Source organism: Gorilla gorilla, chromosome 22 (genome assembly GCF_029281585.2).
Source record: "Gorilla gorilla gorilla isolate KB3781 chromosome 22, NHGRI_mGorGor1-v2.1_pri, whole genome shotgun sequence".
NCBI lineage: Eukaryota > Metazoa > Chordata > Mammalia > Primates > Hominidae > Gorilla > Gorilla gorilla.
Window position 1 is genome coordinate 32,987,315 of NC_073246.2, and position 17,612 is coordinate 33,004,926.

Below are 17,612 nucleotides of genomic sequence, written 5' to 3' on the forward strand. Positions count from 1 at the left end.
GAGGGGGCACACGTCCAAACTCTATCATTTGGTGTGTCATCCCAAAGGGAATCTTTGTAACCATTAAAAAGTATGTTATAGGAAGATGCTTAATGATAAGGGGAACTACTCATGATGGATAATAAATGAAGGCAGATAGTACAATAAGGTACAATATGATTCTATTTAAATATGCATTTATATATGTGTATAAGTTAGACACGTGTATACATATGAAAATATAGGAGCAATACCCAAATGTTAGCAATGGTTATGTAGAGGCAAACTGGATCTGCCATATATGGGTGGCTTCTTGTGTCATTTACAGACAGAAGAACAGCTAATATGACAACTAAGTGGGTTTCCCTCCATTTAAATTTATTACTAATTAAATTGTGACCAGGTACAATGGCTCATGCCTGTAATCCCAGTACTTTGGGAGGCCAAGGCAGGAGGATTGCTTGAGGCCAGGAGTTTGAGACCAGCCTGGGCAATACAGTGAGATAGTTTCACTACAAAGAATCTTTTTAAAATCAGCCAGGCATGGTGGCATTTGCCTAGCTACCTGGGGTGGTGGGGCAGTGGGGGGCGTGAGGTGGGGGGGAAGTGGAAGGCTGAGGCAGGAGGATCATTTGAGCCCAGGAGTTTGAGGTTACAGTGAGCTATGATCACTCCACTGCACTCCAGCCTGGGTGACAGAGTGAGACTCTCTTTAAAAAAAAAAAAAAGTGTGTGTCTGTGTATAAATGTGTGTGTATATGTATATATAAGCTGTAAAAATTTGAACTTACATTAATTTTGGAATTTAAAAAACAAAAGAATAATTCAAGCAAATGTACTTCAAAGAATGAAGGACTTTTCAGTTTTACAGCTCTGAAAATCCTCATGTTGCATCTTGCTTTTCCATTCCTATTTCAAATACTGAACTCCTTTCTAGCTCAGAAAAACAATTATTTTCCCTCTACCTATCTTAGATTCTCTGGCTGGTTCTCTAGCCCTGTAACTTAGACTAACAAAAGACAAGTTAACAAAAGAAAATATACAGATTTATTAGATACTGGTTTTATGTGACACGAGATCCTTCATTAGGAAATAAAGACCTAAAAAAAATAGTTAATTCTAAGTATTTTTTATATATACCAGGTTTGATGAAGAGTAGAACCTGGGGTTTGGGGTTTATATGGGTACAGGATAGCGGGATGTAGCAGGCCAAATGGCAACATCTGGCTGTGAAAACAGGAATGTCCCCATTTAGGGCTGCAGGTTTCCAGGCCTGGGGGTGGGGCCTTTGCCAGGGAACTGCCCTCTTCTACCCAGTATTTCCCTGTCTCCTGTCTGTGTATCAGCTTGTTCAGAAGCCCATCACCTTCTCAGGAAGTTCTTGGAGGAGGAAGATAAAACAGCTCTCAGGGAACAGGAATGCTAATGACAGGTGTATATCAGGGGCAGCTCATACACTTGTATCTGCCAGATTATAAGCACCTTTAAACAGAAATCATGCTTATCCATATTATGCCCCCCACCTCTTATATATAATAGGTGCTCAATAAATGTTACATGGATACGTTTCTCAAATCACCAAGGTAAATTAGATCTAAATATTTTCAATACAATTACAAGACAGAGAAGGAAAAAAGGACTAAGTTTCTTGTTAGTCATCGATATTGACCTATAGTTCACTGTTCTACTGGCACATTAGAATCACCTGGAGGAAGCTTTTAAATACAGTGGACTCTGGAACAACATAGGAGTTAGGAACAACTCCCCATGCAGTCAAAAATTCATGTGTAACTCTTGACTTTCCAAAGACTTAACCATTCATAGCCTATTGTTGACCAAAAGACTTATCAATAACATCAAGTCAATTAACACATATTTTGTATGTTATATGTAGTATACACTGTATTCTTACAACAGAATAAGCTGAAGAAAAGAAAATGTTATTAGGAAAATAATAAAGAAAGAAAATATATTTACTATTCATTAAGTGGAAGTGAATTACCATAAAAGTCTTCCTCCTTGTCATCTTCATGTTGAGTAGGCTGAGAAGGAGGAGGAAGAGGAGGGGTTAGTCTTGCTGTCTCAGGGGTGACAGAGGCAGAAGAAGATCCACGAATATGTGGATTCACACAGTTCAAACTTGTGTTGTTCAAGGGCTAAGGTATGCTGATGCTCTGATCTCACCCCCAGAGATTGTGATTTTCTTAGCATGAGGAGGGTCTTGGCATCAGTATATTTTCAAAGCTACTCAGGCTTGAGCATATACAACTGATGTGTATGATTTCCTAATTTCACTGTCCCTCAACACCACCAGAAGAAAACATCAGCTACCTGGAAGCCAAATGGAGGCCATGTCATATTCTGAGCATCTGTCTACATGCACATTAAGCTATCATGTGCTTCCCTTAGACAAAAGGTTGCACCTCTTCTGCAATTGCAGGAAACCCCAAGTGAAAAGGTCCTAATGAGCACAACAGGGAAAGAGCAAGGGTGGGACCTTCCAGTTACCGAGTCCCTCACTATCTATGCATCACTGCCCGCTCCTTGCTCCTAAAGACCTAGGAGTTCCTCCCACTGCCCCTCCTCTTCACCACTGCCACATCCCAAGTGTGGTATCAGTTATTAGTAGCAGAGACACTGAGTACATATCTATGGAACTTTATTACTCTTCACTTTATTGCTGTCCCAGAAAATATCTATGGAAACTTATTTACTCCGAAATCTCATGTCCTCACATTTCAAAACCAATTGTGCCTTCCCAGCAGTCGTCAAAAGTCTTAACTCATTACAGCATTAACTCAAAAGTCCACATTCCAAAGTCTCATCTGAGACAAGGCAAGTCCCTTCACTTATGAGCCTGTAAAATCAAAAGCAAGTTAGTTACTTCCTAGATACAATGAAGGTACAGGCAATGGGTAAATATACCTGCTCCAAATGGGAGAAACTGCCCAAAACAAAGAGGTTACAGGCCCCATGAAGTCCAAAATCCAATAGGTCAGTCATTAAACCTTAAAGTTCCAAAATGATCCCCTTTGACTCCATTTCTCACATCCAGGTCATGCTGATGCAAGAGGTGGGCTCCCATGGCCTTGGACAGCTCCACCCCTGTGGCTTTGCAGGGTATAGCCCACCTCCCAGCTGCTTTCAAGGCCTGGCATTAAGTGTCTGCAGCTTTTCCAGGTACACGGTGCAAGCTGTCAGTTGATCTACCATTCTGGGGTCTGGAGGATGGTGGCCCCCTTTTCACAGTTTCACTAGGCAGTGCCCCAGTGGGGACTCTGTGTGGGGGCTCCCACCCCACATTTCTCTTCCACACTGCCCTAGCAGAGGTTCTCCATGAGGGCCCTGCCCCTGCCGGAAACTTCTGCCTGGACATCCAGGTATTTCCATACATCCTCTGAAATCTAGGCAGAAGTTCCCAAACCTCAATTCTTGACTTCTGTGCACCCGTAGGCTCAACACCACGTGGAAGCTGCCAAGGCTTGGGGTTTGCACCCTCTGAAGCCACAGTCTGAGCTGTTCCTTGGCCCCTTTTAGCTATGGCTAGACCAGCTAGGACAAAACAGGGCACCAAGTCCCTAGGCTGCACTCAGCAGGGGAGCCCTGGACCTGGCCCAGAAAACCATTTTTCCCTCCTAGGCCTCAGGCCTGTGATGGGTGGTACTGCTGTGAAGGTCTCTGACATGCTCTGGAGATATTTTCCCCATTGATTTTTGGTGATTAACATTCAGCTCCTTGTTACTTATGCAAATTTCTGCAACAGGCTTGAATTTCTCCCTAGAAAATGCATTTTTCTTTTCTGTTGCCTCATTAGGCTGCAAATTTTCCAAATGTTTATGCTCTGCTTCCTCTTGAATGCTTTGCCACTTAGTAATTTCTTCCGCCAGATATCCTAAATCATCTCTCTCTAGTTCAAAGTTCCACAGATCTCTAGGGCTGTAGCAAAATGCTGCCAGTCTCTTTGCTAAAGTATAACAAGAGTCACCTTTGCTCCAGTTCTCAACAAGTTCCACATCTCCATCTGAAACCACCTCAGCCTAGACTTTATGGTCCATATCACTGTCAGCATTTTGGTCAAAGCCATTCAACAAGTTTCTAGGAAGTTCCAAACTTTCCCACATCTTTCTGTCTTCTGAGCCCTCCAAATCCCTAGGAAGTTCCAAACTTTCCCACATTTTTCTATTTTCTGAGCCCTCCAAACTGTTCCAACCTCTGCTTGTTACCCATTTCCTTTCTTACTCTTCCCCTCTGTATTGAGACTCCATCTCAAAAAAACAAAACAAAACAAAAAAACAGTGTGTATCACTTCTCCTTTTGCTCTCTTCCTCCTGCTCCAGCTGGCTTCCCCTTTGCCTTCCACCATGATTGTCCATGCTTCCTGTACAGCCTGTGAAGCCGTGAGCCAATTAAGCCTCTTTTCTTTATAAATTACCCAGTCTCATGTAGTTCTTTATAGCAATGTGAGAATGGACTAATACAATTAATAAAACGTTTCAGAGTCATTTCAGAATCTAACCAATGACTTGGACTTTTCCAGCTTGAGATGCCAGCTTTCCTCTTGCCTCCCCAAGACAATTTTATTTTTGCCATGTCAAAATTTCTTAAACATAGTATCTACCAAGGTACAACAGGAACATTTCCTTGTAGAAAGCATGACCATTTCTTAACTTATAAAAACAAGCTCCATGGCAGAGAGGGATCCCCTCTGAGGCCCCACCACATGGCAGTGGCAGCCTGGGATCCCACTCCCGGGATTAATGATATTGCTGGAGTCTGTAGATCTGAAACATAAGAATTATCCTGGACCAGCTGTCTTCATAAGAGAGCTCTTAATAAATAAAAATCAGACCAACTTTTCTGGGCTATTACAGAAAAATGAGCAAAAGAAAATAACAACTGAAGGGTAGCAAATATAACACCTCAAAATATGACACTTTGGCATAAGGAACCTTTCTTTTCTTTTTTATTTTATTTTATTTTATTTTGAGACCAAATCTTGCTCTGTTGCCCAGGCTGGAGTGCAGTGGCACAATCTCGCCTCACTGCAACCTCCGCCTCCCAGGTTCAAGCAATTCTCCTGCCTTAGCCTCCTAAGTAGCTGGGATTACAGGCATGCACCATCACGTCTGGCTAATTTTTGTATTTTTAGTAGAGACGGGGTTTTCCCATGTTGGTCAGGCTGGTCACGAACTCCTGACCTCAAGTGATCTGCTCGCCTTGGCTTCCCAAAATGCTGAGATTACAGGCGTGAGCCACTGTGCCCGGCCGGCATAAGGATTCTTCTGGGATGAAGGCAATTGAGAAGAAGCAGATAGGAGAAAAGCTCTCTGCCCTTCCCCTATTTGCCTAAAAGCAAAACAGATTTACATCAGGGTCCCTCCTCTCGTCTCTACCAAAAAGAGATGACTTTACAGCCTTATCAACCTGAAGATGGCACCAGAGGAATCCACATGACAAACTAGCCTTTATCCACCCTTAGTTTCCTTTCTGTTTATTTGCCTTCCCACAATTTGCCACCCCTAAAGACTGAAGGTCCTTTTCCTTGTCTTGTCACTTCTCTAAAGATGTACTGCTCTTTGTTAAAGGTACTATATACAGCAAAGTTCTCAGCCACCTCTTTGACAGTTACTCTTTCTCTGAGTTTTCTCCCATGTGTATATGAAATATACTTGTTAATCAGCTTCTCTTTGCTTTTAATAATCTGTCTTTTGTTACACAGATCCCAGTTAAAAACTAAGAAGGATAGAAAGAAAAATTATTTTCCTCTCACAGGCAATTACAAGTTTTAAAACTCAAATATAATTTTTTAAGAGAATTTCAAGATCAACTGCTTAAGAAAGAGCAGTATCAATAAAACTCTGGTAGAATTCTCAAGTGTGTTCCTTATAAAAATTGAGTGAATAATATAATTTTAAGTAAAACAAATTGTGTATGCCCTGAACAAGATTAAGAAAAATTTAAAAAAAAATGAAACAGTTGATGGAATTTCATGTGTATTTGTACTATAGATTTTTTTCTGGTGTGCAGAGTTATAGGAGAAATCTGAAATTCAACCAGAAAAAAATATTTTAGTAAATTTTTCCTATCTTAGCTAAGATATAGATTATGGGTTTTAATTCCTTTTTAATTCCCAAACTGGGGTACTTCAGACTCAGCTATCTGAACATGAATTATTGAGTAATACAGCAGTGACACAGGGCTCACCCACAAATTGCTAGTTTGATTACAGCTTCCATATTTGCTTTAAAAATCAGGCCGGGCGCAGTGGCTCACCCCTGTAATCCCAGCACTTTGGGAGGCCGAGGCAGGCAGATCACAAGGTCAGGAGTTCGAGACCATCCTGGCCAACATAGTGAAACCCCGTCCCTACTAAAAATACAAAAATTAGCCAGGCATGGTGGCATCACCTGTAGTCCCAGCTACTTGGGAGGCTGAGGCAGGAGAATCGCTTGAACCTGGGAAGCGGAGGTTGCGGTGAGCCGAGACGGTGCCACTGCACTCCAGCCTGGGCAACAGAGTGAGACTCCGTCTCAAAAAAAAAAAAAACAAAAAAAAAAACCGGTACAAAAATTGAACACACTTTCAAGGTAGCTTTTCCATTATTTAAAATTCAATACGAAAATGTTTATTTTTATTCTAATCACTTAGATCACTTTTAAGTCAAGATTAACTTTTATATATTTAACAGGGTGGTGAATAACTTTACAAGTGGATACAAAACTGTAATTAGAATAAAGGCATTTTCCAGCTTGTTCTCTACAAATGCCAATTTTCACTTGATTTGTCAAAACCAGAGCTAGAAGCTTCCAAAGTGAACTTGGCACCATCTCATCATCTCAGAACACTGAGAACATTGAGGCCCTGTGGCTTTGTCGATGTGGGCTGCAGGAGGGAGAGGGAGACACAGCAGGTGGTGACCACTAATTGGTCACAATGATAAAGTAGGTGTTATTATACCCCACTGCAGAGGTGCAGAAAGAGACACAGAAGCATTGGTGTTTTGCCCAGGTTCACACAGCTGGTCAACGGAAATGTCAAGGTTCAAGCACACAGGGGTCCCACCCCAAAGCCCATGCACTTCCTCTCCATTCAGACGCCCTGTTCTCAATACAGAGGGGAAGAGTAAGAAAGCCTGGACTGCCCTCGACAATAACTCCGACTTCTCTGTAAAAATTTCCAATTTCTTCTCAGAAACTCCCTAAGATAATTTTGAAAATATATTCCTTCTGACAGCTAAATGTCATAATAAATGTTTTTATTACCAATTTAAGGAGTTTCAAAGGATGCTATGTCTGGCTATGGTAGATTACTGCAGTAATGGTCCCTAAGGAGTCACACTTCCCTGGATCCATGACCCTGGAGAGTTCCTTCCCAACTGGACACACGGCTTGCTTTCGCCAAGGGTTATGAAAAGGTGAATCAAGAAGAAGCCTGAAAATCACTTGTGTTCTGGGGCTTGCTCCTGCTACTCTTTGGAACCTGCAGTCACCATGTAAGGAAGCCTATGCTAGTCTACTGGTGGAAGAGAGACCACGTGAAGCTGTCCTGGCTGAGGTTCCTAGACCAAGCAGCCTTCCAACTGACACATACGTGAGGCCACAGGGTGTGAGAACATGCAGCCCCAGCTGAGCTGAACCGCCAGCTGACCATGGAGCTCCACCAACCCAGCCAAGTCCAGAACTACCCAGCTAAACCCCCAGATTCATGAACATCATAAATGCTTGTTGTATTAAGCCACTAAGCCTTAGGGTGCTTTTGTTACCTAGCAATTGATACACTAACATATTATAAAATTTGATATTTTCAAATAAAACTATTATGTCAGTTTTAATGTATCCAGTGTATCCAAAATCCCAAATCAATTTGATGCTCATCATCCATTCAAAGGATACATTTAAAAACTGAAAAATTTCACATCGTTCCTTTTTTCTTTTAGCCCCATTTTCTAATATCCTATTATATCCTATTACCCTATCAAACTTCTCTAGAACAAAGATCTAGATAAATGTCTATGTTAAAAGTTTTGTCATTTCCTATGACGATAAAGCTCCAACTATTTTTTTAAAAAATCACTTATGGATTGTGTTACCACTCCAATTATTATTGGTAGACGATTGACCAATATAAAAATATATCAGCTAGGCACAGTGGCTTATGCCTGTGATCCCAGCACTTTGGGAGGCTAAGGTGGGAAAACTGCTTGAAGCCAGGAGTTCCAGACCAGCTTGGACAACATATGGAGATCCTCTCTCTACAAAAAATGTAAAAATTAGCCCCAGGGGTCATGGCATGTGTCTGCAGTCTCAGCTGTTCAGGAGGCTGAGGTGGGAGGATCGCCTGAATCCGGTTTGAGGCTGCAGTGAGCTATGATTGTGCTCTTGCACTCCAGCCTGGGTGACAGAGCAAGGCCCTGTCCCCCTCTACCGCCAAAAAAAAAAAGTGTATGTATATATATATATATATTTTAGTAAAAGGTACCAAGGTTTATTTCAAGTGAATAACACTCCATCCCTACCTTGACTTTCTATCCATTCCCCAAACTAAACAACTCTGTTCCTGGAGCCATTACCACTTTCCCATCTGCTGGAGTTTATATATATATACACAGAGAGAGAGAGAGAGAGTTTATATATGGGGATATATATATATATATATATGGAGAGAGAGAGAGATACATAAAAATATCAAATATAAAGAGTAAAATTTCACTGGAAATAATCTCTTAATGAAATGGATATTTTTATTTTTCAATTAGTTCATGTATCCAAGTCAGTGGATCTTATTTTTAGCTAGACAGAGTTCTGCATCAATTCTATTTCTACTTTTCATTTTTGTAGATGCAAGCACAGAAAAGCCTTGTTTGAAGACTACTGGCAGTGAAAGAAGTTTAATTATGGCAGTTTTATGTGTCACTCAATTCTCTGACCTCTTGAGTTATCTGCACCAAATCAGAGATATCATCTATAATTAATGATTTATCACCTGACGACTTGATTAGGTCCTTCTTCAAACTGATTAGGAGCAAATAATTAGAAACCACCTGGCTTACCGAAGGATTAGCTCCCTGGTCGGTGGTGTCATTTACTTTCCAAACACACCACTTCTCTGTGACCATTTGTTTGGTATCCCAGAGGTTCTTCCTCTAAGTACAATCCAGGACAGCTGAGAGGAGTCTCTCTCTTTTTTTAATAAAATGGGAGCAAGATGACTGTCAAAAGGGAGGGAGGGAAGAGAATGTGCAGTTTATCACAAGCACATTCCCAAGCAGATCAGTTTTAGGAAAGGGCACTTGACATTGAGTATCTAGATAAGGATTCCCCTTAAACCATCTGCACCCTTGAACCCTTGGAAAGTCACATTTTGGTTCAAGGATCATTGCTCTATCGGGTCTGATGCACCTTACTCCAGCTGGTGGCGAGAAACTCCCTGAGACTTGAAAGGTTAATATGAGACCTGCCAGTCATTGTCTGTTTCCCCTAGTTTTCCACAAAAACGCATCTTTTATGCAAGGGCCCTTAGTAAAAGGTATCAAGATTTGTTTCAAGTGAATGACACTCCGTCCCTACCTTGACTTTCTGTCCATTCCCCAAACTAAACAACTCTATTCCTGGAGCAATTACCACTTTCCCATCTGCTGGAGTTTAGGAGTGAATTGTAAGATTACGGTCACTTGAGACCTAGTCCTGTGACATCACTGGTCCAACTACTGAGTCTATTCAAACCTTAAAAAAAAAAAAAGTCAATAAATCCTTATTCCTCAAAATGGCCATGTCTGTCATATAAAACTGATTTCATCAATATCGTAAAAAACTCAACCTTCATTTAAATCTGGAGGCAAGACATCAGACAGCATGTATGAGGTAGGGGAATGTTTAAAATCTCTGAAACTTTGAAGGGGAGTGCATGGATGCTCAACTCCTGTCACCAGAAACACCCAATACCCTTAAGACTAACAGTAAAACAATGTGCCTGTAATCCCAGCACTTTGGGAGGTTGAGGTGGGTGGATCACGAGGTCAGGAGATCGAGACCATCCTGGCCAACATGGTGAAACCCCGTCTCTACTAAAATACAAAAAAATTAGCCGGGCGTGGTGGCACATGCCTGTAGTCCCAGCTACGCAGGAGGCTGAGGCAAGGGAATCGGTTGAACCTGGGTGGCGGTGGTTGCAGTGAGCCGAGATCGCCCCATTGCACTCCAGCCTGGCGACAGAGCGAGACTCCATCTCAAAACCAAACAAAACAAAACAAAAAAAAAAACTGAGTGTGAACAGAGAAAGGAGGACAGGAGTGGGAGAAGTCCCAGCTCACCAAGCATATCCGGCCCAAATAATCGAAATACAAACTCAGGTGGAAAAGCCATTTCTGTCAAAGTGGACACACTAGACAGGAAGTAGGATCTTGACATCTCATCAGAAGCCAAACAGGAATACAGCATCTTAGAATTTAGAAATGGCAATCAAGATCTTTAAAATGTATATAAATGTTCCCAAAGCTACCTCTTCAGTATTCCCTCAGGAAGCAACTGGACCAGTGCACAGAAATATCCAATATGGGTGTTCATCATGTTTTCTTAATAACGAAATAAAACCCCTGGAATCCTTCATGCCCATCAGCAGGGAATTGGTTATGAAAATTACGGTGAACTATGACCATTATGATGGATGTGGCCATGACTTACAGTGACGCAGACCTTTTTAGAATGTCAAGAAAATGTCTACAACTTGTATCATTAAGAGTAAAAATCAGGTTAACAAAACTGTATGTTAATAAAATATAAACTCATTTTTAAGTGTGTGTGTGCACACATGCACAACCCATGCACATATTCAAGAAACCAATCAAGGACAATCAAACGTTACCATCTTGATTGAAAGTCAGGGGCCTATAATTAACCAACCATTAATGTCTAAAATACAAGGTAATGGCACCACGCAGAACACACAAGCACAGAGTTGAGCAGAACAGAACACAGGACATCCTGTAACCAAATCATTCTTGGGAACAGCCCAGGAAGCCCCAGGTGGTGTTCAAGACAAGAAACTAAGTATCGAAGTTAAAAAGGATGAAGCTGGTGCCCAGAAAGCTGAAAGTAATCCCACTAGGGCCTCATGGGCTAAAAAAAATCTAACTTCGGCTTGACCTGGGTACGAAGTATGTTGAAGAACATGGAAAAAAATTCTGAAGGATTATGTGATTCCTGAATTTTTTAAAAAATATTAGGGACCCTGGATTTGGGTTTTTTAAAAAAGCGTCATACCTCCCCAACCTGAGGGTAGTTGACTGCACAGAAAGTGCAAGGTGTGCACATATAGTCTAAATCCCTTGTCATTTTTAATCCCAAGGGACTGCCTGTAATCACAGCACTTTGCGAGGCCAAGGCAGGTGGCTCACCTGAGGTCAGATGTTCGAGACCAGCCTGGCCAACATGGTGAAACCCTGTCTCTACCAAAATATACAAAAATTAGCTGGGCATGTGATCCTAGCTACTTGGGATGCTGAGGCAGGGACAACTGCTTGAACCTGGGAGGCAGAGGTTGCAGTGAGCCGAGATCACACCACTGCACTCCAACCTGGGCGACAGAGTGAGAAGAGAGAGAGAGAGAGAGACAGACAGACAGACAGACAGACAGAGACAGACAGACAGACAGAGAGAGAGAGAAATAAATCCCAAGTGACAACAGCAGAGGATCCACTGCACACAAGTTAGAAGCCGTCAGCCCAGTTTGACAGCAGTGACATGAAGATGTGCATGACTCACATCTCACTCAGGAACACGGTCGAGGTGGTGGACTCAGTGACAGCAGAAATTGACTTACTAAAACAGTAGAATGTATGGGCTAAAGGTTGCTTCAAGATGTAGAAAGAATAGACCAGAATAAACTCCATTGTCGACGAATGAGGTTTTCTATGGAATGCATTCTATTGGTACATGGTGGAGGCGGAGAGGCATATGACAGGCAGAAGAATGGAAACAAGGTGATCCCAGGAACACGACCTGGGAGGGTTTCTACCCCTGCACTGTTCGGCAGAAGACAGTATCTTGCCAACAGCATCCATACTCCATGTGTTTACAGAAGCCTTACACATTCATGATTTGTGTTCTGAATACTCCTTTTTCCTTCTACCAACAATGACTTCCTTTAGAGAAGCCTAGGGGGATTGTGACACTGCCTTTGTTTTTTTTTTGTTTTTTTTTTTGAGACAGAGTCTTACTCTGTTGCCCAGGCTGGAGTGCAGTGCGGCGCGGCAATCTCAGTTCACTGCAGCCCCACCTCCCGGGTTCAAGTGATTCTTCTGCCTCAGCCTCCCAAGTTGCTGGGATTACAGATGTGTGCCACCACGCCTGGCTAATTTTTGTATTTTTAGTAAAGATGGGATTTCACCACGTTGATCAGGCTGATCTGGAACTCCTGACCTCAAGTGATCCACCCGCCTCGGCCCCCCAAAGTGCTGGGATTACAGGTGCGAGCCACATCACCGGCCATGACACTGCAATTTTGATCTCACACATTCTCTATGTAAGTGGCTGAATATTTTGAGTATTTCTTTCTCTCCTTGTATTTGCACAACTTCCCCCCAACCTGCTCAACACCTCCCTTCTAAGGCAACTGTCACGGGGATTCCCTATCCCAGAATAGGTTTGCATCAAAAAGCAGAACTGCCTATAAAACTTGGGTATCAACAAAAAGTTTGCAAAAAAACACAAGGTAAGGGCTCCCCACTGCAACCCAGCTTCTCTGTCCTCATCCCCATAACCACACACACACAGAAAAAGCAATAGCCAGCAGGGCACGATGGCTCATGCCTGTAATCCCAGCACTTCGGGAGGCTGAGGTGGGTGGATCACGAGGTCAGGCATTCGAGACCAACCTGACCAACATAGTGAAACCTCGTCTCTACTAAAAATACAAAAAAATTAGCCAGGCGTGGTGGCGGGCGACTATAATCCCATCTACTCGGGAGGCTGAGGCAGGAGAATCCCTTGAACCTGGGAGGCGGAGGTTGCAGTGAGCCGAGATCACGCCACTGCACTCCACCCTGGGTGACAGTGTGAGACTCCCTCTCAAGAAAAAAAAAAAAAAAAGGCAATAGCCCCTGGCTAGGGATACAGTCAGGAGAGCTCTGTGGAAGGGGAGGGGCCAGCACTTGGGCGAGGCATCCTGGCAACGTCCCAGAGAGGAGACAGAACACCGGGGACCAGGCTGCAGAAGTATCCTGGGTGAGCAAAAGGATACACTAGAGAGCCCACCATCACGCGTGAAGGAGCTCGTGGATGGATGAGGACACTGGTCACTGCTACAGTTATCTTTGCAGAAGGAAGCACCCCGCCCCCAAACCTCAAGAACAGAAAGGGAGAGGAAAACTGAGGATGTTTTCTGCCAGCCTGGTGGGAGGGAGATGAGCCTGAAAATAAATGAAAACTAGTGGGGAAAGGCATGATTGTTCCTCTATAGTTGACTTTGAGCACTCATTTCCTCTGCACACATAGGCTCAGCTATTGGTGAGGAAAGCAGCCCAAACTGCTAAATCTCATTTACACCAGAGTGCAAACTGCTGGAATAACTTCCTGGAGCAGGTGTTAAAGCTGGCTTCAGTCATCCCCCAAGACGGATGCACTGGCTACAGAGAGACATCTTGTGTCTTAAAGATGTACATATTGTTGCTGTAATGCCTGAATATATTTAAAATAAAGAGGAATGTGCTCCAAATCACTGCTCAACATCAAAATGTTTGGAGGCTACCAAACGAATGTGACTCAAACATGAACATGGATGAGTCATCAGAGGATCCTGTTAAGATGGAAGTTCTGGTTTAGTGCCTCTGGGTGGGGCCCAAGTTTCTGCATTTTTCTTTTCTGAGACAGGGTCTCTGTTTCCCAGGCTGGAGTGCAACAGTATGATCACAGTTCACTGCAAGCCTCAAATTCCTGAGCACACCTCCCACCTCAGCCTCCTGAGTAGCTGGGACTAAAGGTGTGAACCACCAAGACTAGCTAAGTATTTTATTTTTCGTAGAGATGGGGTCTCACTATGTTGCCCAGGCTGGTCTCGAACTTCTAGCCTCAAGTGCTCCTCCTGCCTCCCAGTTTTCTGCACTTCCAACAAGCTCCCAGTGACACTGACGCTGCTGGTGTCAGGACCTCCACGCGAGGAGCAAGTAGCTACACCACAGGGCTCCCCATGCGCCAGGGAGAGGCTCTTCTAGTGACAGGAGACAATCTTTTCACTGAGGGCAGGGATGGATGGGGTAACACTGATGGGTAAGGTTTGTAAGGGACTCGAGAGGCTCAGATCTGGGGACTCTGACAGGAAGAGAAAGGCAGCCCAAGACTGTATTTACCTTGTTTGGTGATTCTGTGAAAGACTCAGGCAGCAGGCCCCCGGTGATGAAATGTGGAGTGATTCAAGAGCTCAGTCAGGCCAGTCGGAGCTCTGCACTTCACCCCAATATTTTCACAGGAACCCCCCCCAGCCTGCTCCCATCGGGATAGGCAGGAGACTGGAAAAGAAACAGTGCCCAGTAGGGGCAACGTTAGGTCAAGATGCCATGCAACTGTAATGCACCTTTTCTTGTTGTTAAAACTTCAAGCGCTACCACAACAGCGTTCTCCTGATGATCACGAGTTATTTCAATAAACGGCATTCCCAGGAATCTTCTCCCACGGCCCCTCTCCCGCCAACAATTCATACTCATCCTCCCATCCAAAAAGGCATAGAACCGCCCAGACACTTTTCATTATTTTTATTGTTTGACAAGCATTTACAACGTTCCATTCATAGACCTAAAAACATAAAAATAGACCTTCTTTCAGCTTATAAAAGAAATATATAAGAACTTCTGACACAGACACGTCATGACCTTATGTACAAGAGACAATGGCACCCTCTCCAAGCACCAGACTTCCGAGTGTTTTCAGATGGATGTGTTGCACTGGAGCCAGTAAATGCGACGATTAGAAGCCTCTGCTTCCGTTTTCCATCTGGACGCGATCAAACCGGAGATGATATGGAAAAATGCAGTGATACAAAGGGTATAGAAACCATTCTAAAGCTTTTTCAGAAAACCGAAGATATAGCAAAAATTTAATAGAATAAAACTTTCAAAAGATCAAGCTCGAAGCCCTGGAAACCCGAAAGGCGGGGGGAATACAGGGTGGGAACGCAGGAAAAGCAGGCAGAGGCACAAGAGCATGATGTACTGAACTCTCTATTGTCTGGAAATATAAAGTCATAACTGATTTTTATAAAATATAACTCCTAAAGCTACTATAAAATTCAGGTCTTTAAAGTACCTACTGATGTGTCAAACACCAAATAGATATTTTCCCCAAAAAGAAAGTTTTCATAGTATTTTAAACCCTTCTTAGGAAGTGGACACTGTGACATGGGAAAAGAAAAAGCTATAAACCTTTTTTTAAAAAAAAAAAAAAAATTGAAAGTGCTATAACTTGTTTTTCTTCTTAGTATTTGGATATCTGTTTAGACTGTTAACGTTTTGAGCATGTTTACCCTGTTTCGTTGGCATGAAGAAAGTGTTAAACACAAGAGAAGTTTTTAAAGAGGTTGTTCTGTTTAAAGGTTTGGTTATGGACTGTCAGGGAAGGGGAAGGTAATCTATGGATGAAGATGCAATTTTGATGGAAAAACCAATGATCACCATGGCAACCCCATGAGAAGGAGGCTCCCCTCCCTGCCATGTGCAACAGACACACACACCGCCCACTTGGGTGTCATGTTTAATCCAACCAAACTCCCATCTCAAATATAGATTCAAACATTAAAAAAAAATCCGCTTTTTGGAAGAAAAGTATATCCTTAGCATGAGCTTGTTGGCCTTTCATATATAAATATAAAACCACCACGCCTCACTCTCTCTGTAAAAGGTTATATCCTCATTTTTTAGGCTCAGGGATACACTAACACTGTAAAATTCTCATCTATTTGTGCCCCTGTATCTCAGGTAAAATACAAAAAATAGTGTTTCTTTTCTTTCTCTCAAGCGATAAATTTGGATCTCTTTTCAAAGAGTTTGGCATCTCTATAATTCTATGCAAAACTAGAGCTTCCGAACATGGACACAGAGTAAGACCAGCCATAGACCAAAACAGGAAGGAAAAAAAAAGAGGCTCATTGAAACATGAATCGCCACCCTCTCCTCACACATTCTTAAAATACACAGAGATTCTCAGACATGGAAGAGGGAAGGGTACAGTCAGAACACTGCAAGCTGTACACATTTCATTTTGTGTGTGAAAGAGGTTTCCCCAACTAGGAGACTGATCGCAGATAGAAGGATCGTGTGTGTGCTACTATCCCTTAAATTAATCTGTTGTACATCCGTTAACTCCTGGGGGTGATTTGCTTTCCAGTGCTATAGAATCTTTTTTCTTTTAATTGTTCAGGCCCTGATTTATTGAGAATAAATAAAAGCCCTTAGTAATATACAGAAGATAGGACTCAAGCTTATTTGGGATTCTGAGGAATTCTTTCTGATGTTGTTGAAAATGACAAAGTTGGGTGGCTACATGGCTTCAGAACCAAGTCAGCTGCCAAAACCGTGTGTGCAAGAGCGCGACCTAAGGGGACATTCTTGTCGACGGTACAGGAGGGTGGGCAGAGTTAGGGCAGGAAGTATCTACACACATTCTCTACGGGGCAGGTGACGCAGTCAGATCTCAGTGTTCAGTTTCCTGGAGGGGGCAAAGTCTTCGCGCCTAACCCAAATGACTTCCTCGCTTGTGCTCTCCAGGCCTCCATTGATCCCCGACAGGGCAGCTTGCTTCTTGAGCTGTGCCATGCGGGACGCGTGACTATCCAGGGTTTTCCGGCCTCTTTCCTGCTGACTGATGGAGGTGGCCTGAAGCCGCTCCTGCAGGTCTCTGTCCACTGAGGCGCCCTTCACGGACTCACAGAACTCATCATCGTCACTGAGGATGTCTGTCTCCTTGATGTCATCTTGCTCCTCATACTGAGCAAGATCAAACTGCTCCTCTACCCATCGGTCAGTGTCCCCACCACCGGGGGGCTGCTGAGACTCTTTCTCCGGGCTGCTTGCGGAGACGGCATCAGAATCAATGGTAAACCTGTTTCGAGCCAGCCGCCGCCTCCTCCTCCCAAGAGACTTGCTTGGGGCAGACACTGCACACACACACAAAAATATAAAAATAAAACCCCCACATGCTTTACGTGAGATGAAAATCCAGAAAGCAAAGGACAGGAGAAAATAAAAACCAAAATGGTATGCATTGACTGCCTTGATGTCTTTTGGGGCTTAAAGTCTACATATCACCAATCTGTCATGGAGCATTTACCTTGTCGAGGTATCTGGACTTAGAGGATGTTCTAGCAACTGATGCAAGGGCAAGGGGGAACCGGGGCACACAGGGGAGGTTGTAGGTTATGGGCAAAGGGGCACTCAACTCCCTCTGAAATAATCTACTGTTCTAGCCTGTGCACCTAAGAGATGGGTAACACAGACAGCAGCTGCTCTCAAGTAGACAGACCACTGATTTGGGGATTAGTTAGTGAGTTAGTGTCCTCAATCCTGGCCATATCCCATGGCCCAGTGCTATGAAGATCCCCAGGGCTGTCCCAGGGTTGTTTAGCTGGAATAGGTCTTTAGTAAGGGTGGG

General features: G+C 43.2%; 1 protein-coding gene across 11 annotated transcripts in view; it reads right to left on the reverse strand.

Moving 5' to 3' along the window:
• Positions 1-14,707: 14,707 nt before the first annotated feature.
• TIAM1 (TIAM Rac1 associated GEF 1) overlaps positions 14,708-17,612 on the reverse strand; it is a 443,241-nt gene continuing 440,336 nt past the window's right edge. For 10 of the 11 annotated variants that reach the window (XM_063702595.1, XM_063702591.1, XM_063702592.1 and 7 more), the window contains one exon: positions 14,708-17,118. In XM_063702595.1, coding sequence (XP_063558665.1) covers positions 16,649-17,118 — 470 coding nt within the window. In that variant the 3' untranslated portion in view covers positions 14,708-16,648. The remainder of the gene's footprint in view (positions 17,119-17,612) is intronic. The other variant, XM_063702596.1, reaches the window with a different exon arrangement.